Here is a 23849-nt window from a genome sequence, read left to right on the forward strand (position 1 = left end):
AGTGAAGTGTGTTTACGTAGTTTAAGAAACAAATATGCCTGCTGCCTTTTGCAATTACCACAATGAACAGAAAGTCAATATTACTTTCCTGCAGTTTTGTCTTTCTTGTTTGCAAGCCAGCCACATTTTTTTGAAGTTTATCCTGCAATTTGGCAGGGCTCTACATATAATTATAATTGTGTGCCATGTACCAGGTCCTCTTGCTGATTGATCTGAGCATGAGCTGTAATTGGAATATTGCTGTGGTATGTGGGTGGTAGGATTGCAAGAAAAAAATTTCAAAGGGAGGACTGGTTAGAAGATGGTCAGATGTTGTGTTGCTTGCCTATGTTATATGCAGCACTTAACATAAATGCAGTCCTTATTACATCTCTGAAATTTGAAAAGTACTTGAGGAATGAATTACTTTGTCAATAATGATCAGTTTGCAAAATGGCTGCTGTTCTTATTTATCTATTTGTAGCATGCCTGCCTTGTTCATTGAACCATAGCATCTTAAACAGGAAATTACACTGTCAAATGAAAGCAGAACATGCTGGAAACACTTAGAAGGTCAGGCAGCATCTGTAGAAAGAGAAACAGAATTAACATTTTGGGTTGAAGCAGACTGCTAATCAAACAGCGGAATCACCATGGCAACCCTGGGCTCTCCCTACCAGAAATATTCCCTTTGTCCTATACACCCTCCTCCCCCACCCCACCCTCTTTGCAACTTAATACTAACTTGTTTTCTCTCCTTCCCAGGTCTAATGATGGGTTATTGAGATGAAACATTAACTTTCACTCTCCACAGATGCTGCCTGACCAGCTGAGTGTTCCTGGCATTTTCTGTTTTTATTTCAGATTTTCAGCATCTGTAATTTTTGATTTTCAAACCTGTTTCTTAGTAGATTAATTTTGTCTTTTTCTTACAACGTTTCTTTTGCAAATTGATTGTGAACAATGATGGCCACTGTCCAGTGACATGAGGATCGTAAAACTAGAGGGACACACAGACTGCAGTTATCTATCACATTTTAAAAGAAAGTGGCTCTATTTAAAATAAAAGCGATTTTAGATTCCATTCTGATTTGACCTGAGCCGATAAAAGGGAAAGTATGGCAGGAGGGGAATTAGAGGGGAGGTACACATATGTGGCCCATTCTTCCATGGTGCAGTTGGCACTGATTGGTAGCTACTGTGTCTTTCAGGGACTCCTGGGACAGAACAATTTGACTAGAGTGTTATTCTGTTTAGGATGGGGATTTGGTGTTTATAGTTTTGGAGACACCCATCCAAGCAGGAATGGGTGTTCACTCCAGATGAGGCATTGAGATCAAAAAGTGAAAGGGATTCATAATGACGGTAGGATAGAGTAAGAAAGTTGTGTTAGAATTGCACACAGAACTTGTTAAGCCACATTTGTGTATTATGCACAATTCCACTCACTCTATTACAGGAAAGAAGGATTGCATTGGAGGGGATGCCAAGGAAATTTACCAAGGATATTGCCAGTCCTGGCAATATCCTTGGTAAATAAGATGACGAAAATAAGACAATGAAAATAGATTGGGTTATTTTCTTTTGAACATTGGAGGCTGAGTGGAGACTTAACTGAGTGGTGTGTAAAATTATGAGGGACCAAGTAGGTAAATAGGAACAACCTGCATCCTTTAACAGAGTGGGTTCATAAACCAGGCCGCAGAGGTTTAAAGCAATTGATTGAAAGATGAAAGGTGAGATAGGGAAAAATATTCACCCAGAGGGATCTGGAACTCACCGACTGAAAGGGTGGTGGAGGCCGAAGTCCTCATTTTACTTGGAAGTGTACTTGAATTGCTGAGACCTGCACGACCCAGGGCTGGAAGATAGGATCAGGCCTGCTAACTCTTCTTCATCAGGAACCAGCAGAGTGGCCTAGATGGCCTCCTTCTTTGTCATATGTTTTCTCTGATCCTGTGATGTGTGGGACAGAGCTACCACTCATCTCTTTCTCTGCGGGTCCATTTTTCTGCTGCAGGATTGTTCGTATAATTGTTTTGAGCTCCTCAGACTGTGCTGGAGACACTGCCAGGAGGGTGAAGGGAGAGCACACATCTGCAGCTTAAACGGCAGAGCGTTTTGAGCACGTTAGGGTGGTGCCTGGTTTGTCTCTGCAATGGTGGGGTACCTTCCATGGGTTCTGATACACCATGGGCTCTGATACACTATGGGCTCTGATACACCATGGGCTCTGATACACTCTGGGCTCTGATACACCATGGGCTCTGATACACCATGGGCTCTCACACACCATGGGCTCTCATATACCTTGGGCTCTTGTATACTACGGGCTCTGACACACCATGGGCCCTGATACACCATGGACTCTCACACACCATAGGCTCTCATATACCTTGGGGTCTTATATGCTATGGGCTCTGAGACACCTTGGGCACTAGTACAGACATTTTGTTTTAACGGGTGTGCAACAGTCTAAGTATAAAACATCAGAGTTTATCACTAATTTGGATTACTTAAGATCTGATACCGGACCCATTGTTCAGTACACCGATTTTATTAGAACACATCAGGATTATTTCCAACATTAATTTCTAACCCCTTCTCGCTCTGAACCATTAGTCTGTGGAGGCAAGGGATTTCTGTGAAGTCCCTTGATTATGTTTCAGTCTTCTAAAACTCTTCTAGCTATTTGCTACCCTATCTGTAACAGCTTTGTAATGATAAGTATATATTAATATATACTAAGTCATATTTCATATTTAGCAAAGCAAGAGATGGCTGTGGGACAGTTCAAGGCTGTTATTCCATTAGAGCTTCGAGTGTCATAAAGTACTGAAGGGACTGAAAACCTTGATCAGACTCCTGTCATTCACTCCACCTCTCCCTTATTCCAGGTTAATTCGACAAACTAAATGACAAGGAGAGGAGTTAAATGGTATAACCTAATCAAAGGCTCAGGATGATGTCTATAAAGCCCTGCTACATTGGTCTCACAGTGACATCTTTAAGACCTCGTGATTGCATTACATCTTTATAGCTGCCTCACAGCAATCTGTTATCCTATACGTTATAAATAAGACTGAGTAAGCAGTTTGTGCTTGACGACCTTTTGATGTAGCTGTTTGATCTACTTGTTTCAATGACTGCCTTTGATCCAGAAATATGAATTTGAACCTGGCCATAGACGTATAGAACTTGTGTCTGCCAGATGAACAAAATAGAGCAGGGATAGAACAGGAGATCCTTGAGGGGATCATGCTCTCTAATCAGTATTCGGTTCTGAGTACTGATGGGGCAGCTGTTTACCTTGGGGATGTAGCTGGAACCAAGTCCATCGTGCCAAGGGTGGTTCAGCTGTACAGAGAGTGAGGAGGGAAGACCTGAGTGCAATAGTTACAGTCGATTCAAAGGTCAGGCAAGCAGAGAGGCATTTCTGTGGCATGAGTTTTCAGGCTGTGATGTTACCTCCCAGCTGCCAAGGTTAAGGATATCCTTGAGTAGCTGCAGGTCATTCCACTCGGGAGGTTGATCAGCCAGAGGTGATGGTCCATGTTAGTGCCAATGCCATAGGTAGGAAAGGGAATGAGGTTCTACTGACAGATAGGAAACGGATTAAGAAACAGTACGTCAAAGGCGGCAATGTCCTTCAGAGGAATGGAGAGTTTGAAACTAATTTGGCAAGGGGTTGGGTGCAGGAAGTAAGGTTAACAAGGGTGTAAAAGGGGGCAAAAAGGAATTGCCGAGATAAATAGTACCAGAACATTTTTGGACAGGACCAGACTAAGAGGGCCCAAAATGGACGAATGAAATGCATTTGTAAATGCAGGTTTATTAAGTAAGTTTGGTGAACTGCGGGAGGAATTGTCCATGTGGGATTATGAAGTTGTGGCGATAACAAAGACCTGGCCTGGATAATAAAGTTCCTGGATAAAGGGGTTCATGAGACAGAGGGAAGAGAAGAAAGGAGAGGGGGTGGCAGTGCTGATTAAGGAGAGTATAGCAGCTTGGGAGAGAGAGGATGTAGTGGAATGAGAAGGACAGAATCCATCTGTTTGAAGTTTAGCAATATAGGTGCGATTACTCTCCTGGGACTGTGCTATTTGACACCAACTAGTGGGAAGGATGCTGAGGAGCAAATTTGCAGGAAATTGCAGAGATGTGCGAGAGATGTAGAGTAGTGATAATGAGAAACTTCAAATATCCAAATATAGACTGGGATGGGAATGACATAATGGTCAAAGAGGGAGAGGAGTCTCAGAAAGTGTGGCCAGGAGGACATTCTTGATCATTATATGTCTGACTCAGTGAGGCACAGAGCATTGCTGTACATGATTCTAGGAAATGAGTCAGGCCAAATGGTATCAGAGTGGTGCTGGAGGGAGGGTTTGTGAGGGGAACATCTAGGAAACAACAATCCTAATATCAGAATGTTTAAAATCGCTATGGAGAAGGATATAGACCGCTCCAAGATAAAAATAATCAATTGAAGATGGGACAATTTCAATGAGAAGAGAACAGTTTCAGTCATGTGAAATTGAAATCAAACTTAGCATTCAAACTGCAATTGAACAATTGGAGGCTTTTAAGAGAACACGTTTCAGCTGCAGGTTGGGTACATGGACCTGAGGGAGGGGCAGGGAAATTAAAATCAGAGCGCTCTGGATAAGTAAGAGGATAGACAGTGAAATAGAGCAGGTAAAATAGCATTTGATAAATGCTAGTTTGTTAACACACGAGAGAACCAGAGTGAATACAGAACCAGAGGAGAAGTAAAAAATAAGTGAGCAAAGAAAGAGCATGCAAGAAGTCTAAACAAACATAAACGGAAATCCAAACATAATAGCAAACAGGAAAACTTAATTCTGAACTGAGTCTTGGGAAGAGATTACTGGGGATGGACAGAGGAAAGGAGTTAAGGATATAGCCTTGGGAAAAAGCAATATCCCAACTGACACCAGGGAATCTTCTTGTGGTCACGCCTTTGTAATCACTCAAAGTGGACAAGGATCATTTGGGATGGTATTGAGAGCTTCAGTCCATACATCAGGAAAACACAGAGGATCTGAGCAAATTGTGGAAGACACCACCTCAGAAACTACCCACCTGTTCTACCCCATCCATAGAAGATTCCACTGTTCCCACACTGACCTCATCAGTCACTTCAGAACCCACAGAACTAGAGTGGAAACAAGTCAACCTTGATCTTTGGGGACTGTCACAGAGGAAGGAGATACCTAAATACAAAGAGTTTGGTGAGCTGGGAAGATGAGCAGAAGGCCTGTGGATGTATGACATTTTAGCTATATCTGAAACATGGCTTGCATTGGGTGGGCAGGACTAACACCTTGACCTTCCTAGTTATAGGATGTTCAAATGAAACAGGGGGATAAGGAGGGGGAAGGGATGTTGTGGCAACATTGGTTAAAGAAACAATCACAGCAGTGAGGAGGGATGGTAAGTTGGAAGGACCATCAAATAAGACATAATGGGTTGAAGTAAAGAACAAAATCTGGGCAAACACATATTGGGAGTGTACTATAGACCTCCAAGTGGTCCAAGGGAGACAGAAGAGCATATTTGAAGGCAATTTTCCAACAAGTGTTTTATAAAACAGAAGCAGGGATTTTAATTATCCTTGTGCTAACAATGATAAAGTTAGGCTAAAAGGTTAAGGACCTTGCAATCAGGACTTTGCTTTTAACCAGTATGTATTACAGGTCCTCCCGAGCTTACGAGTGCCTGCCTTTTGTACACCCCGTACATACGAATGAGCATTTGGGAGACCAGTGGGATGGTTTTGCTGGTGGTTCCTGGGCTGGAGGCATCTTCTGCCCCTGGGAACTCAGTCTGCGGCTTCATTTCTGGCTTGAGAACAGTTCACAGGAATGGATCCCTGTTGAGGACCTGTACACAGATCGGGGTGTGGTGGTGGGACATTGAATTCTGGATGTTGTTTCGGGTTATGTAGCTGGGCATGAGAAAGGAGTATCAGTGGGAAAACAATTTTGTGATTGTGATCATAATTCATTTACAGATATGCAAAAGGATAAAGGCAGAATGAGCGTAAATATACTAAATTGAACTAAGGCCAGTTTTAGCAGTGGACTGGAAATATCTGTCTGAAGCTCAGTCAGTCATAGAGCAATAGGAAGCATTCAAGAAGGAGGTTGAAGGTGTTCAGGGTAAACATACTCCCACAAAGAATGGGACAGCTAAGTAATGAGCAGATGGTCAGATAAGCAGCAGGGTCTGATGGTGCATAAATGGTAAGAGAACTCAAAAAAAGGGAACATTATGTGATATACAGAGAGGTTGATATTTCAGAAAGCTTGGAGGAATATGAAAAGTGTAGGAGTGAAAATAAAAGAACAAATGCGAAAGCAAGAGATATCAAATCAAAGAAAATCCGAAGATATTTTTTCAGGATGTAAAGAGCAAGAGGATAATTAAGGAAAGAGTTGGGCCTGATAGGGACAAAATGGAACCTGTTTGTGGAAGCAGAGGATGTGGATAAGGTTCTTTGCAACTGTCTTTACAAAAGTGGGAGATGATGCTGATGGAGTGAAGGACTGTGAGTGAGATATGTTGGATGAACATAATGGAGCATTGGAGGTTGAAGGGAGCCCTTATTGAAATTTATAAAGTTATGAGAGGCATAGATAGGGGAGACAGGCCAAATCTTTTTCCCAGGATAGAAATGTCAAATACCAGAGGGCATAGCTTTAGGGTGAGAGGGGGCAAGCTTAAAGGAGATTTACATGGCAAGTTTTTGACACAGTGGTGGGTACCTGGAACAGGCTGCCAGGGGAGGTGGTGCAAGCAGGTACAATAGTGGTGTTTAAGAGGCATTTAGACAGGCACAGGAACAAACAGGGAATGCAGGTTTAGAGATCATGTGCAGGCAGATGTGCGGTTTAAATTGACATCATTGTCAGCACAGGCATTGTGGGCTGAAGGTCTTGTTCCTGTGCTGTAGTGTTCTATATTCTATGTAAAAGAGGACGTACCAAAGGAGTTGACATCTGTGAAAGTCAAAAATTGCCAGGCCTGGATGAAATATATCTCAAGCTCTCAAAAACAAGAAGAACGTTAAGGAGGATCTACCCATCAATTTTTTTTCTCTATCCTCTGTGGCTGAGGAGTAGAGCCAGAGATTTGGAGGACTAACATTATCCCATTGTTTAAAAAGTAGGAAAGAGACAAGAAGGGCAATTACAGGCTGGTTAGTTTAAATTCAGGCACGGGTGAATTATTGGAATCAATTCCAAGGGACAGTTTAACCTTCAATTAGAAAAACACGGATTAATCGAGAACATCCAGATTTGTTATGCAAAAGTTGTGTCGGACGAGCTTAATTTAGTTTTTGTGGAGAGAACAAGGAGGGTGGATAAAGTCAGTACACTTGATGTATGTGGGTCACAAGACATGGCTCCACATGGCAGGCTGATCAAAACAGGAAACGCCTGTGGGATCCAAAGGAAAGTAACAATTGGATCTGAAATTGTCTTGGTGGCAAGGAGGAAGGGGGAGTGGTTGACAGATGTTCTTGTGGAACTCCAGTGGAGTTGGGCTCAGGACTTGGCTGACTGCTTTATGTAGTGTTTATTGACACTTTAGACTTCACTGTAGTGGGCACAATAAGGAGGTTTGCAGATGATGCAAAGGTTGGCCGTGTGGTTGACAGTGGAAAGTTCTAGACTACAGGAAGATACGGATGGTCTGGTCAGCTGGGTAGAAAAGTGCTAAGTGGAATTCAGAGACACAAGAGACTGCAGATGCTGGAATCTGGAGCTAACATTGAAGTGCTGGAGGAACTCAATGGGTTGAGCAGCATCTGTGGAGAGAAATAGACAGCTGACATTTTGGTTTGAGACCCTTCATCTGGACTTCACAGTTGAAATAAAGGGTCTCAACCCAAAACATAGACCATCCATTTCCCTCCACAGATGCTGCCTGATCTGCTGAGTTCCTCCAGCAGCTTGTTTTTTGCTGCAAATGGAATTTAATCCAGAGAAGTATAAGGTAATACTTCTGGGGAAGTGCTACAAAGCAAGGAAATATACAGTAAATAAGAGAATATTGAATGCTGTGCGGGAACAGAGAGACTTCAGTGTGTATGTCCACAGATTCCTAAAGGGATCTGCACACATCAATAAGTTGATTCTTTCCTTTTTAGCTAAGATATCGAATAAAAGGACAGAGAGGTTTTGGTGGAAACATTTGCAGCACTAGTTAGACAACATCTCAAGTACTGTGTACAATTCTAGTCACCACGGTAGGGCAGGCACGGTAGTGTAGTGGTTAGTGTAACGCTTTACAGTGCTAGTGACCTGGGTTCAATTCCGGCCGCTGTCTGTGAGGAGTTTGTACGTTCTCCTCGTGTATGCGTGGGTTTTCTCTGGGTGCTCCGGTTTCCTCCACATTCCAAAGACGTACAGGTTACGAAGTTGTGGGCATGCTACGTTGGCTCCAGAAGCGCGGACACACTTGCGGGCTGCCCCGAGAAGACTCTACACAAAAAGATGCATTTCATTGTGTGTTTCGATGTACATGTGACTAATAGAGATACCTTATCTTATCACAATACAAGAAAGAGGTGATTGCACTGGGCCGGGTGCAGAGGAGATATACATTGCCAGGACTAAAAAAATGTACCTATGAGGAGAGATTAGATGTACTGGGACTGGTTTATTTGGAATTGGGGAAGCTAGGGGGATATTTAACTGAGGTGTGTAAAATTGTGAGGTGCCTAAATAGACTGAATGGAAAAAATCCAGTTCCCTTAACAGGGATGTCAAAATCAAGGGGAATAGATTTAAAGTAATTGGTAAAAGAATTAGAGGGGAGATGAGGTAAAGCTTTTTCTCCCAGAGGGTTGAAGGAATATGGAGCCTCCAGCCTGAAAGGCAGAAACCCTTATCACATTTGAAAGGTACTTGAAGAGCTGGGATTGACAGAGCTACGGACCCGTTGCTCCAAGGTGGAATTGGGATGGGTCGGTCTTCTTTGACTGCCATACACACAATGGACTGAATAGATTCTTTCAGTATCATCAACCTTCTATAATTCTGTGATATAGGATAGTAAGGTGGCTTTGTATGCCATCCAAGATGTGGGACTCCAATGAGTGTGGCACTGCAGGAGGAGGTGAGGTGTGAGATACCTCTGCAAGTGGGTGGAAGGATCAAATGGGCTTCTCCTTCTCAGATTCCCTGTAGACAAGTTAAGTCCTACTTACAAAACTGAATGCGTGTCATCTGGGTGAGGAGGGCTCTCATTTTGGACCTCATTGTTTCATCTTTTCAAAAAATGGGTAAAGAAAAGGTATTTCATAATGAAGACACAAGAGACTGCAGATGCTGGAAATCTGGAGCAACACATTGGAGGAACTCAGCGGGTCAGGCAGCATTTCTGAAGGGAAATGGACAGTCGACGTTTCCGGTCGGGACCCTTCATCTGAACTGGATGACGAAGTCTTGACACAAAATGTCGACTCCATAGTGTTGAGTTACTCCCACTGAGTTACTCCAGCACCTTTGTGTACTTCATAATGAATTGTCTTTCAACTTTGATTCTTAAGAGCTGGCTAAAAGACAGCTACATTTTGATATAATAACTTCCCCTGCCTGATCACCTTAGTAATGTTAATCTGGGCATTCTCAACACATCTTAAAGGAAATCCATTGAAATCAGTGCTAATTGGCGCAGGTTTGTTCTCCTCTCTCACCACAGTAAAAAGATTTGACCCTGAGTACAGGGTCACAAGACTGCAGCAGGGGAAGTCTGGAGTTTATCATGGTCCGATAAACTTTTCCCCCTATGCACAGCTGCAATATTAAGGCTGTCATGATTGCCCTTGTTACAAATAATTTGGGCAAGTGTTGTGGCATGTTGCAGAATTGTGTTCCAGCTTTGACATAGTTTCGTGAAATGAAAGTTGCTTTCTGATTGGATGAACAGACATGCACTTAAAAATCAAAGTCCCTGACTCACTTGCTGCCAGCCCAGGCATAAGGGCTTTACTAGCATGAAGGATGTCATTGAAGCAAATACGTATCCACATAAAGTCCGAGAAATGCATTGAGCATTCTCAAACAATGCTAGGGGTCCTCCAGATAGCCTTTCACTGACATTGGAGACAATGAGAGTTTATTAGCAGCTGCTTTGAGGTAAATATATTATCTCTACTTTGGTGCTCTGTTCTGATCTGATGGTGCTTTAGAGCGCAGAGAATATGACGCTCAGCTTTCAAAGAGCAACCCCTGCCTGTTGAATGCCTAACTCTGGTGGACTGATCACTATCTGAGCAATTACATACTGGCAGTCATAACAAGAACGGATGGTAGGGTCACCTGGCTGAGTACCACAGGAGCTCTATTCATTCTGTACCTAAAACATTACAGAAAGCTGAATATCTTCCCATCTGTTGTTTGAGAACTATCACCCTTCTCAAACTGAATGCTTGATCTAATCTAAGCAGATTTTATCTTGCGGATTAGACTGATGTTTGGTTGTAATGAGATGATACCAGAGGAGTAAGAACCTTAAGCCATTTGTTATCTGTTACAAAAAATAAAACCTAAACTCTGCAGATGAAGTTATGTGAAAGGATTATCGTTGTAAAGCAGAATGGAATTTGCTCGTCTTGATGTTCAGCTAAAATTATCATATTCTTATTTTCAGAACAGGGGATCATTTTATTTTCTGGAAATACTACATGCTAAGGTAGAGCAGGATGTCTCATCAGCCACATATCCAACAGGAGGTCTCTCATTCACCGTCCACCTCTAACGATGTGACCCCATACAGCACAAATAATTAGGTCTTTCCTCATGTGCAATACATATCTAACTTAACCTTTGATAAGACATGATTTTCTAGGCAAGCCAATCTTCCTCAGTTGTTGTGGACTCTGCAGAAATTAGAGATGAGAAATGTAGTGGGAATAATCTGGAAAACCTGTAGGAGTGAAACCAGAACATGCTTTATTTAAGCAGTTCAGGCAGCATCTATGGAGAGAGAAGCAGTTAATGTTGCAGGTCCAAAGACCCTTCACTCGAATTTTTTCAGAATATCAGAGCTCCTATGAAGGGTCTTCAATGTCAAACATTAACTGTTTTTCTCTCTCATGTAGTTGCTGCCTGACCTGCTGAGTGCTTTCAGCATTTTCAGATTTGCAGCATCTGCAGATTTTTTTCCCTCTTTGAAACTTGAAACAATTATTTTTTTTAAAGAAAGGCCTCTATTTTAAATATCTTTGTAGATTTTCTTTTGCAAAATCTCTGTTGACAACTTGTGCCAGTCAAAGAGTCGAATGCAGGGCAGGGCATACAGCAGTCACTTCTGCAGCTAACAACTGCAATTTACTTAGACACACAAGAGACTGCAGATGCTGGAACCTGGAGCAACAAACAGTCTGCTGGTGGAACTCAGCCGGTTGAGCAGCAACTGTGTGGACGATGGGTGGGGGAGGGGGGGGGGTGGAGGGGGTGGGGGGGTGGGGAAGGAATTGTCGACGTTTTGGGTCAAAACCCTGCGTCAGGATTTGATCGAGCCACTGAGTTCCTCCTGTAGATTGTTCGTTGCAATTTACTTAGAAACAGGAACGTGTTAAGTTTGCCGGCTTTTGGAGGGGCACAGTTGTGTGTCCTTAATATTAAAGAACACATGTGTGCGCAGTTTGATAATATATAATTTAGATGATTAGCGGGGGACTTTGCTAGAACCTCCTTCTGCATATTGCCACTGTTTGTTTGCCCTCCCACATACACTTTTTGGCAACCTCCTTGCATGCACTCCTCATGCACCATGTTGTCTTATACATACCCCTTACACATTTCCCTGCTGTTACCTCTCTTGCACCCCCCCCCGCACATGTCCATGCTCACAACCGTTACATATGCCCCTGCACATGACCTTCCTGCCAACCTCCTTCCAAATGCTTGTTAGCACACCCCTTGCACATATCACTGTTATCACCCCATTTACAGAGACCCTCCCCCTGCATAAGCCCTTGCCAGCACCCATCTCAACACACACTCTGCCATCAGCCCTTTGTGGAGAGCACTCCTAGCATCCTCATTATATATGGTCCTGCTGGTACCCTTTACACATATCGCTTTAGCAGCCACCTTGCACATGTCTTGCTGACACTACCACCCCCCTTCCCCATATATTCTCCTGCTAGAAACAGCTCCACAGATCACACTCCCCAACCCCCACCTCTTACACAAGACCAGCCCAGCAAAAATCTCCAAAGAGTGGAAGAAGCTGAATTTTGAAAGAAAACTCTGTAACTTCTCCCTATCTAGACAGGCTGTTTTTGTCAGTAATCCAGTGAGTGGAAGATAGTTACACATTACTTCTGTGCTTCATTTTGACCTTGGTAACTTACATCCAACAGTCAGCAGTTGTGACTGACTTTGGAATTAGCCAATCACTTCCATGCTTGGAATAGCAATGTATGTAGCATTTAATTAAGCAGACATAAAATACTGAAAAGTTGATAAAAGACCTTTTGACTGGATGGAGCAGTGGGAGGGTGTATGTCTTGTGATGAAGCTTCCAGGAACGCATCCAAAGGGAATTGGCAAGCCCATTGGGAAACCTTGGCAGACACCCAGGCCTTACAATGCTGGACACAGCCACATCTGAAAATGTCAAGGCAAAGGTGAAGCACGTCAGTGTGTAGTGATTGGGCAATACAAATTTACCATGTGAAAGCTTGTAGACAGTAGCAGTGAGGGAATGGTGGGAGAGTCATGGAGTTTAACAGTCATGCAATCCCCGGTAGTTAGAATAGGAGAGGGAGCAGGTGGGCTGACACATTTGGATTCAAGAAGAAGCAAACCAAGATTACTTAGAAGGGTAAATGTGGATAATCAATTAGCAACCAAAATAATTCTAAATGCTATAAACTGTGTGTGTGGGGCTCAAGTGCTTAATGAATGTCAGCGAAAACTTTGGACACTGATGTACAATGAAGGGGTGAAATAAAACAGAGAATGCTAGAAACACTTTAGCAGGTCAGGCAGCATCTGTGGACAGTGAAACAGAGTCATTTTTTTTCATGATTGAAGACCTTTGTTAGATACAAGGGGTCTTCAGCTTGAAACATTAACTTTCCGCTGATGCTGCCTGATCTGCTGATTATTTGCAGGATTGTTCTGTTTTTTATTTTGGATTTCTATCATCTGCATTTATTTTGCTTTCCAATGAAGGAGCACGTTGCTCGCGCTCAGCTCCTTTTAAAGTGTCATGGAGGACCTTCATAGAATCTCTGACGATAGACAGCAGACCTTGAACGGCAAACTGAATATTTGTCTGCTAATCATGTGTTCTGATGTCAGTCCAGAGGACAAACACTTGACTGTGCTTTTAAATCCTGTTATTGCAAAGAATGAAGAAATGTGTCAAGAGGGTAGCATCTGAAGCTTTAGGGTTGGTATTCTCGGCCATCTTATCTCATAATCACATTGCAGGAAGAACTGCCAGCCCTAGCGTGAGCTACACATTGTGTGAAAAACGACCCATTCAAATCAAACCGCAGTAGCCTCAGTAACTGTCTCTCATGTGTGAAGGGAGAAGGAATTACTGTCTGTGATAGCCACCAGAACCACAATAGCAATGGTGGTACTCACTGGTGGTAATTATGCTGATTTTCATGGCTATTACCAATGGGAAGGATGGTTTTTTGATTATTCAATTAATAATACATTCAGGGAGGGTTTCCTTGTTTGTGATTATTATTCTGCTGCTTCTTTTCCAGGAAAACAATGTGCATTTTGTCTGACTGGATGCGAGTTTCTTTCCCTTGGCTAAACGAACTTTCTGTCCTATTCTGTTGCCTTCCTCCTCCAGCTGCGAGCCCACGCAATCTAGGTCCCGAAACCCTCTGCTGCCTTTGTCCCTGTATTTACTCAGTGCTTCAGGTTGGCAGGGGGCATGTGCACCCATGCAGGAAGATGGGCAGTCTGCCACCATCTGAAAACAAAACAAAACCTCGAGCTCATTACACAGATAATTCAAATGTGGGCAGTGAAACTTCTTTGCCTTGTTGCTTGGCAACGGTGTCCCTACATTACAACCCCACCAAATCTACTCTATCCCCGCACTCCATAAACCCCACAACCTTGGGGACAATCTTTAAAACTCACTTCCTTGATGTTTTAATCTCACAGTGTTGGAGATTAGACTCAGATATTGAAGCAGCTGATTCTCATAAACTGGTTATAGAGTTTATGTTTGACGCTGTGGTAATTTTGCTCTTGGGCAGATGCTCTTCACATCCCAGGTGTGAAGTTTTCAACACAACTTTCATTTATAAATGATAAATATGCAGAAGATCCTCTGTGTATAAACATAGAAAATTGCCTGCAGTACAGTAACTCTGGATCTTTAATTACATTTCTGTTGAGATTGGTGCTCATTGTCCTCAGAGAGACAGTAATGCTGAGAATAGTTTAACACTCACTCACAGCACCAACAAGAACACTTCTTAATGCTCTGGTGTGACATTTCCATTGCCAGACATCCTTATACCCTCAAGAGTGAGACAATCGCTTTAATGCCAATTAGTGTTGCGTTTCAAGCAGCTTTAAGCATCAGACTTGCACTGACGTGAAGCTGGATTAAGTTTGCCTGCACTTGTTTCACAGAACGTTTTAACCACCAGCAGAAAGAGGAGACTTTACTCTCAGGCACCTGGGCTAGATTTATATTGATAGCACTCAAACTCTTTCTAAATGTCACACGGTGCAGGGAATAACAATAAATTGTAAAATCTATTCTTTAAAACATTAGAGCAATAAAGATTATAAACAGCTCACCAAGGCTGTGCTGACCATTAAGTACTTTTTTTTTCACAAGTCTTCGGATTAATCTGATATTATTCTCCCCATGTTCCCATCAATTATTCCCAGATTCTACCACTTACCCACACACTAGGGGCAATTCACAGTGGCCAATTAACCTAGACAACTCACATATCCTTGGGACCTGGGAGGAAACCTGAGCACACAGGAGAAACCCTCACAGTCGCAGGGAGAATATGTGAACACCACACAGACAGCAGCGGAGGTTAGGATTGAGCCTGGGTCACTGGAGCTGTGAGGAATCGGCTCTACCAGCTGTGCCACTGTGCTGCCCCAGAATTTATTCTGTAAATTAATTACAAGTGCTTCTGTTTTTGGTGCCTTCAAAACTTAAGGTTGGTTGATTTTTGTTTGCTAAAGTTATTAAGGGATAATGAGCCAGGATGGGTAAGTAAGAGTTGAGGTAGACATCTGAGAAGGTGTCAGATGTCCATTTCAGAATGGTGGAACAGGATTAGAAAGCGAAGTGGCTTCCACCCGTTTTACCCTGTTCAGTGACTCTCGGTGAAGTGGTTCAGAGAATTGATTCAGCAAAGCAGCTGAGAGATAACATGTAGCAAGTCATATTCTCTTGGCTGTACAGAAGATCAGAGGGTGATCCAGTCAAATTAAAAGGAATGATAAAATGGATTCAATAGGGTAGGTAAAGAGCAGCTATTTGCTCTGAAGTAGTAACTTGGAAGAAAGGAGGCGCAATGTTACTCTTGGAGGCAAAGCATCCATGAATAATGTCATGAAGTAGCTTTTCATCTCCTTCAAAAGAGAATGGCCATTGGGTCAACTAAAGGTTTAAGACCAAGGTTTCACAGTTTTATAGTGAGTGCATAAGTGGAAAAGGCTTTTGTTATTTTAAAGTATTCTGAGCTTGTTTTTTGATAGGTGATATCTTCATCCCTTGGGCATCATTCAGACTTTGTACAATTCTCTTCCTTAGGCAGTCCTTTGCAATTAAGGTCTTTGTGGACTCTGAAGTGGTGCTTGAGGCCAATATGGGAACCAATAAACTCATTCACAGTGTGGGTCAAGTAGAGGGTGGGTGGGTAGTTTGTGAGGGTGGGTTCCACGCCTTGCCATTTTATACAGGCCTCTGTGAGTTCCTGATACGTGGATATGAGCTTCTCAATGCCATCCCGAATGCTCCTTCTCTGAGAGGTCATGGATCAGAGATTCCCAGGAGTCAGTGGGAATTTTTGCATTGCTTCAAGGAAGCTTTGAGCACATCCTTGAATATTTTTCTCTGTCCACCTCGTAATCTGTTCCTTTGAGAGAGCTCGGATTTGATTGTCTGCCATTTGGAATTGGGTCAGGTGTGTGGTGGGTCAGGGAATATAGGCTGGAACCAAGGAACAGAAAGGAGACCAGTTTGTGGTCAGATTTGGGAGTGGGTAACCAACTGAGAAAAAAGGAGAGAAGCCATGTGCAATAGTGTAGCCAGGTGACAACAAAAAGCAGCCCATCTTACAACTGACCACTTTTTATTTCCAGTGTTTGCACAAACTCTACAAAGTTAGCACCAATAAGATGTTTGGCGATAACAACTGCATCAAGAATGTATCCATGGTTGGTGATTCTGTGGGCGTGTTGTTGGTGTGGAAATTGCAACTGTGCATTCTCAATCTACTGGGGTGGACTTCTCATCTGTAGAACCAGATGAGGGGAATCGTCACTACTTCAGGTTCTTGCTGGTTATAATGACTTGTGAAGGAATGGCAATCACTTCATGGATTTTTGACTCTTTTATATAAACAGAGGAGGCAGATGAATGGGGAATTATGAATTAAATGTTTAAAATGCTGGAAATATTCCAAAATAAAAAAAACTGCAGGTGCTGGAAAACCTGAAAAAAAAACAGAAAATGCTGGAATATCTCAGTAAGTCAGGCTGCATCTATGGAATGGGAAATTATTAACTTTTTAGATTTGAAACCCCCTCATCAGAAGTGTAAAAGAGGGAAAACAAGTTAGTCTCGGTAGCAGAAAAGGGGTAGGGCAAGAGGTGGAAATATTCAGCAGATCAGGCAGCATCTGTGCAGAGAGAAACAGTTTCAAGCCATGACTCTTCATCATGGTGGAACAGGGAATTATTTAAGTTATTTTAATTTTGCTCTGTATTTAGTGCTAGATATTGATTAACATGCTTGTGTTTGGTTTACGTTAGTACTTTAATGCAGTTGTTATCTCTCAACACGCCATCGGCTGTGCAAAAATAGCAGGCAGGAGTCAATGTAATGTGTGTTAATCACGAGCTCACAACTGTGTTAAAACAGTGCAGGACGGGAATTTAACAAAAAAGTGTGAACTGACATGATAAAAATAGTATGTGGAACAAATTAAGTCCCCGTGGATGGTTATTTGGAGATACAAAAGCAACTGCTCCAAGACTTTCTATTTAATTTGATGGAAATTGGCTGTATTTGAACTTCACACCTATGAAATAAAATTTGCATCATAACTATCACCAGTTCCTGCACATCATTTCCTTTTCTCCAAGGATTCAGCTCCTCAGCATCTGTAGAAACTGTAGAAGTACTCAGCAGGTCAGCCAGCATCTGTGGAAAGAATAATAGAGTTAACGTTTCAGGTCAATGACTTGACCTATAGTGTTTCCTGTTTTTAATTTTTTAAAAAATTTTATTTACAGCGTGGTAAACAGGCCCTTCTGGCCCAACGAGTCCGCGCTGCCCATTTTAAACCCAAATTAACCTACCCGCACGTCTTTGCAATGTGGGAGGAAACTGGAGCACCCGGAGGAAACCCACGCAGACATGGGAGAACGTACAAACTCCTTACAGACAGCAACGGGAATTGAACCCCGATCGCTGGCGCTGTAATAGCGTTGCGCTAACCGCTACGCTACCGTGCCGCTTCAGATTTCCAGCATCTGCAGTGTTTTGATTTTTTAAAACTCTTGCAGATGTCGATTCCTTGCTAGAGTTTACTGCAAGGAGGCAGGATTCTCTTCAGTATCTTGTCTGAATGGCCATTACTATTCATGTGAGAGCCCTGGTTATGGACACTGAAGATTATTTAACCATGTGGGGCATTACAGCTGAGTTCAGTCCTATATTAGGCCAATGTCCATTTCTAGCAGAGATCATTGGAGAATGACCAGTAAGAGGAAACATGCCCAATTCTCCATCTTTAAACCTTGAAGGTTTCTGAAAGCAGGCAAAATGATTCATCCACCTCCTTCCTAGACATTGTTCATTCATATGAGCTCTGTGGTTATTCATAACATCTAGCCCAGGAGGTCTCAGGATCTAACCACATCATTTGGTCCCCACCACATGAGAAGACCTTCAAAGATGTACTAATTTAGACTTTGCATCTCCAAGGCTAAGTACCAGCACCAGAGCCCAACACTATGGCAATAGACTGCACAGCTTTTGATCCCATAGTTAATAGTAGAAACCAATGCCCGTAAATGAGTACTTATTTGCTGTTGGTTACAATGTAGCTCACTGTTAGATAGTAAAGATAAGAAAGGGTAGGACAAGGTTGTTTGGTCATAATTACTTGCATTGCTGTGGACCTACTTGAACAAGTGCTGAACTGGGGGCTCATGTTGGAAGGCATCGGAATCGTGAAATTTGCTGATGGTGCTGCCTTTTGTTCCTCTTACTTTGCCGTCCACTTACCAAAAGACATGTATAACTGAAAAGAAAAATATTGCAGGACCACAGGTAAAAAGCAGGGGAGTATGAGCAAATTGGACAGATTTCTCAAGGGGCTACAGATACACTGGACTGTATGGCCTCCCCTGACTCTGTATGAAGCATGAGACATGCAACGGATGGTTGCTCTTCTAGTGTGGCTTCACAATTTCAATGCCCCATGTGATAAAATGTCTATCTATTACATGAGTCTCTCTGTACCTGTTACTACTTGTTCGTTGCTTGTTTATCAATGAAGCTTCTGGGGCAAGATAAAGAACTAAGTGGAAGGGAACATTCCTCATTCTTTTATTTAGGTTATTTTAAATATTGCATTGGAATTAAGTTGAATCAGAAATTCCAATATGGCCCTATTCTGACAGGCCAAGCCAGCAGGAAAGTCAAGCAAATATTAATTGCATCCTATCTGAAATAAGTCATGTTTTTAAGAATAATTCTGTGTGCTGAAATGTAGCTGTCTAAAAAATTTAGAGAAGTAAATTGGATTTCATCTTCTAAAGCAAAATAAATGACTTTATCTCTGCCAACAGTACTAGATCAGGTGTCCTTCAAAAGGGCTTATGCAGACAGTTTATCAAGGTTCTTTCTATACCATTTATAGAATGCTACACTGCTAATGGTGCCGACTACCGAGGCTGCCAGAATCGAACCTCAGACCAAGGAGGAAAACCCTGCTTGTATTGGAATGAAACCTTCCAGCACCCGTACAACACCCTCAAGTACCCAAATGGGGAAGGAGGCCTTGGGAATCATAACTATTGCAGGTAACACATACTCTGCGGCGAAGCACTTTTATCCTTTGAATGTGATGTTTTTTTAAACTGGTATGGTTTCTACACAGAAAGAGGAACATGAGCAGGTCATTCTGCACATTTCTCTGCCTTTCATTGGATAGTTGCTGATTTGCGTCTTAACTCCATTTATCAAAATCTATCTATTTCTGGTTAGAACCTTTCAGTTCCTGAGTAGCTTGTACTTGGAAGTAAATTCCAGATTTCTACTCCCTTTTGTGAGGTGAAGTGCCTTCTGACATCACCCAGGATGTGACGTTTCGTTAGCTTCAGCTTGTTGAGAGGTGAATAAAGCAGCAAAGTACTGACACATGTTTGAGATAAAAAAACACAATGTAGCAACAGATGTTGGAAAACATCTCCTAATCCTTCCTGTGCACCAACGGAGGATTATGCCAGGAACGTTTACATGAACAGAAATGTTACGCACTCACATCTGTAGCTCCCTTCTAACTTGTGATCATGCATCGAGACTTTCTTTGGCCTAAAGTGATTTCGAATGCACCATTAATAGATTTGATTGCAATACAGGAAACTGGGAAACGGGCATTGAGGGTTGGGGCTCTGGGGTGCTTTGCAGCCTGGATGGTTGAATGGACTATGCACAGTTTCTCAGGACTTGGATTTGATGGGGTAGAAGACCTGCAGTATTTTCTTCATAAGCTTTGGCAGTCTGAACCTAAATCTCAAAGGGCATGGTCCTCCAACATAGAGCTTCTGCTGATTTGGAATTGAATTGGACATTGACTGGGGAGATTAGTGTGACAACCGGAAAATGCCTCACTAGTACAGCAAGAAATGCTGCACTCGATATATTGGAAGAGAAGTAAAACATTGTACCAAAGCATATTACAATTGATGTCGCTCAAGTGTCTAGTACATAATAAAAACACCCAACTTCTACTTCCAGAGAAAATCTACACCATTGTTCATACTGGGCAGAGAAAGCTTTGCTCTTTATCTAACTATTGATGCAGTACCTGACTAGGGAATGCTCAGTGCTGATAATGGGACCCCAAAGACAGAGCAAATTCCATTTATCCGCAATAATATCCCTCAGTTCGATCATTTTCCTTCAAGAATGGTCTTAAGAATAACCAAACCCTGCATGCTGTCCCAGTCATTAATATCAACAGACTGCTTTTCTTAAAGTTGAGTTAATTCCTTTCCTTTGCTGATAAGCAGAAGACACTTTATTTCTTCAGATTGCGGCAGGGGCTTATGAATATTAACAAGCTGATAAATTATGCACAGAGACTAGAGATTCTGCAATCAAGTATTGGGTTCACTAGAAAAGGAAAACATCAAAACAGAGAGGTAATAAGCATTTCTAATGCTATAATCTTTGGGGAACTGTTCACTATGCAGAGATCAATTAGTCAATAATTCTGACTAATAGGAAGTGGGTTTAACAAAAAGTTTATTAACTAAGGGTGAATTTCATTCCCTGCTGCTGTTTGTATGGAATACACTACTCATTACATCTAATTTTGCTGCAGAAATTATCTTGGTGAAGCAGCCAGCAAAATCAAAGACCCCACCCACCCAGGTCATTCTCTCTTCTCTACTCTTCCATCGGGTAGAAGATACAGGAGTCTGAAGGCACATACCACCAAACTTAAGGACAGCTTCTACCCCACTGTGATAAGACTATTGAACAGTTCCCTTATACAATGAGATGGACTATGACCTATGACCTATGACCTCATGACCTCACGATCTACCTTGTTGTGACCTTGCACCTTATTGCACTGCACTTTCTCTGTAGCTGTGACACTTTACTCTGTACTGTTATTTTTTTTGCCTGTACTACATCAATGCACTCTGTACTAACTTGATGTAACTGCACTGTGTAATGAATTGACCTGTAAGATCGGTTTGTAAGACAAGTTTTTCACTCGGTACAAGTGACAATAATAAACCAATACCAATACCAAGATGATAGCTCACAGTGAATTAACATAGTTAACAAAGAGCCTGAAATAATCTCTTTGAAGTGATCCAATGTGCTACCCAGCCAACAAATTACTTTTGGATTGCAGTTCCAGTATTGTGCAGGCAATCAAAGAGCAAAAGAAAACTGCAGACCCTGGAAGCCTGAAATAACACAACAACAGGAGGTACTCAGCCGGTCGGGCAACATCAGTGGGAGAAGAGACAGGGCAAAGGTTTCTTCAGAACCAGGAAAAATTAGAAATCAATGCTGTTTTAAATTACAGAGAAGAAGTTCAGGTGCAGGGAGTGTGGTGACCAATGAGAGTGAATGGAACCAATGATGTGACGCTGATTGAGAGAGAGCGGTAATCTCAGTTGATCTGTCTGGAGAAGGTATATCTGTAATGAGATTGAGCTAGGCAGTTCTCACACATGGCAACTGAGGTAAATAATGAGTTAACTGTGTTTTGGCAGGGAAGGATTAACACTGATGGAAAAAGATCAAATCAATTCTTCTTGCTATTCTGTATGGGCGTATGGAGCTTTCGTGTAGACTTTATTCAAAAGGTGTCTTCTACAACAGAGCACAAGTGCCAGCCTAGATTAAAAGCTGAAGTCCTGGAGTGGGGCTTCTGACGCAGAAGTGCCAAACCCTCGGCCCTGCTGCCAGAACTTGATTAATGCTACCTATGAAATTATTCTACCTGCTATTTCAGTAAAAATGTCAAACCATTTGTTTTAACATTTTCAATAACTATCAGAAAGCACATCCTTTGTCAAATACATCATGTCCTGTGGCAGTATATTATATCAGTCTTCAGCTGATATAAGATCAATTTAAAAAATGATGAAGAGAACATTGCAAGTGGGTCTTCTTTGAAGCATATCTTATCCTAAATATAAAGTTCAGTTTCATTGCAAACACCAGTATCAGGACAATTGCTTAAATTCAGATTCGACCCAAGTAATGACCTCTTGGAGTTGTATAAGTTATTCTGTAATCACATTACACTGTAAAACTCTAAGAGAGGGAAGTAAATACATAAAAGCTGAACTGGGATAAGTTCTTCTGGGTGGTCTGACGGTTTAGCTGGGCTGGACATGTTGGGCTGGTCTCAGTTTCTTCTTTCATAGTTGCTGTCTTGGGATCTAAGATGACTTGCTTCCACTCCAGCTCCATCAGGTGACTGATGAAGCCAATGAGGGATTTGCACGTTTAGTCAAAGGTGTTTCATGGCTGGGCGGGTAGTTTGGGAGGTTGTGCACTCCTTCTGCTCTTTACTCTGGGCCACGGTGTGCTCATGACGTGTGGACTTGATGTGCCATTCTTCATTTTGAGTGGTCACGGGCCAGAGATGGTTGTGGATGTTGCACATTTTCAAGGAGGTTTTGGGAACATCCTTGAATCTTTTCCTCTGTCCACCTGGTAATCTCTTTCCGTGCCAGAGTTTAGATAAGATAAGGTATTTTTATTAGTCACATGTACATCGAAGCACACAGTGAAATGCATTTTTTGCGTAGAGTGTTCTGGGGGCAGCCCGCAAGTGTCACCACGCTTCCGGCGCCAACATAGCATGCCCACAACTTCCTAATCCGTACGTCTTTGGAATGTGGGAGGAAACTGGAGCACCCGGAGGAAACCTACGCAGACATGGGGAGAACATACAAACTCCTTACAGACAGCGGCCGGAATTGCTGGCACTGTAATAGTATTGCATTAACCCGCTTCAGGAGTCTGGTGTCAGGCATGCAAGTGATGCAGCCTGCCCATTGGAGCTGACCCAGTGTAACTGGAGATGTTGGCCGGGAGTGGATGCTGATGTTGGTTCGCTTCTTCTGCCAGTGAACTTGGAGGATTTTGTGACATCTTTCTTGTGCTTTTAGGTGCCTGCTGTAAGGAGTCCATGACTTAGAAACATACAGGGGAACGGGAGGTGGTGTGCCGGGTTTGAGGTCTTAATCCCAAGGCTGTACTGATTCACTGAAAACGATAATGAATTTCTTCTCACAGTCACTGCTGGGGTGTTGAAGGGTGACCTTGCTGCCATAATGTAGAATGGTCTTGATGGGAGATACTGGATGCAATGATTGAGTCATGATGTGAGTTACACACTCAAATGAAGCAGTTTTGGTTATGTCAGTTGAGTTCAAGGAAAAGAGGTTTTGAGAACTTGGATGCCAGTTTTGAAATGGCTCAGGTTTAGGGACCTTTCCATTTCACCCTTGTTTCCAAATCACAAAGATAAAATAAATTAAGTAGAAAAAGAATATTGGAATCTTGAGGTTATGGAACCTTATGGTTGTGCCCAATTTTACATGGTAATTCTGATCAATGGACTTAATTACCTGTACAGGGATAACAGGTGAAACCTTGAGGAATTTCAATAGTCTATTTGCTTTCAGCCTTAGGTTATGAGGGCTTGAAAGAAGTGGTTAATGTTGGGGGCATATGCAACAGCACTTTTGCAGGTGCACATTAAACAGGGTCGATATTATAAATATATGGGTACAGTCATCTTTTTATATTTGTTACACGATCTTCTGGAGAAAGTTGTATCAGATAATGGTCCACAGTTTAGGTTGTTTCAGTTAATA

General features: G+C 42.3%; 1 protein-coding gene across 1 annotated transcript in view; it reads left to right on the forward strand.

Annotated features, from left to right (window-relative positions):
* The window catches only part of kremen1 (kringle containing transmembrane protein 1), a 150604-nt gene that overhangs the window by 16848 nt on the left and 109907 nt on the right, over window positions 1-23849 (forward strand). Inside the window, 1 exon segment of the mRNA XM_052032516.1 lies at window positions 19130-19291. Within this exon segment, the coding sequence (XP_051888476.1) occupies window positions 19130-19291 (162 nt within the window).

Source organism: Pristis pectinata, chromosome 17, assembly GCF_009764475.1.
Source record: "Pristis pectinata isolate sPriPec2 chromosome 17, sPriPec2.1.pri, whole genome shotgun sequence".
In the NCBI taxonomy this organism is placed as follows: domain Eukaryota; kingdom Metazoa; phylum Chordata; class Chondrichthyes; order Rhinopristiformes; family Pristidae; genus Pristis; species Pristis pectinata.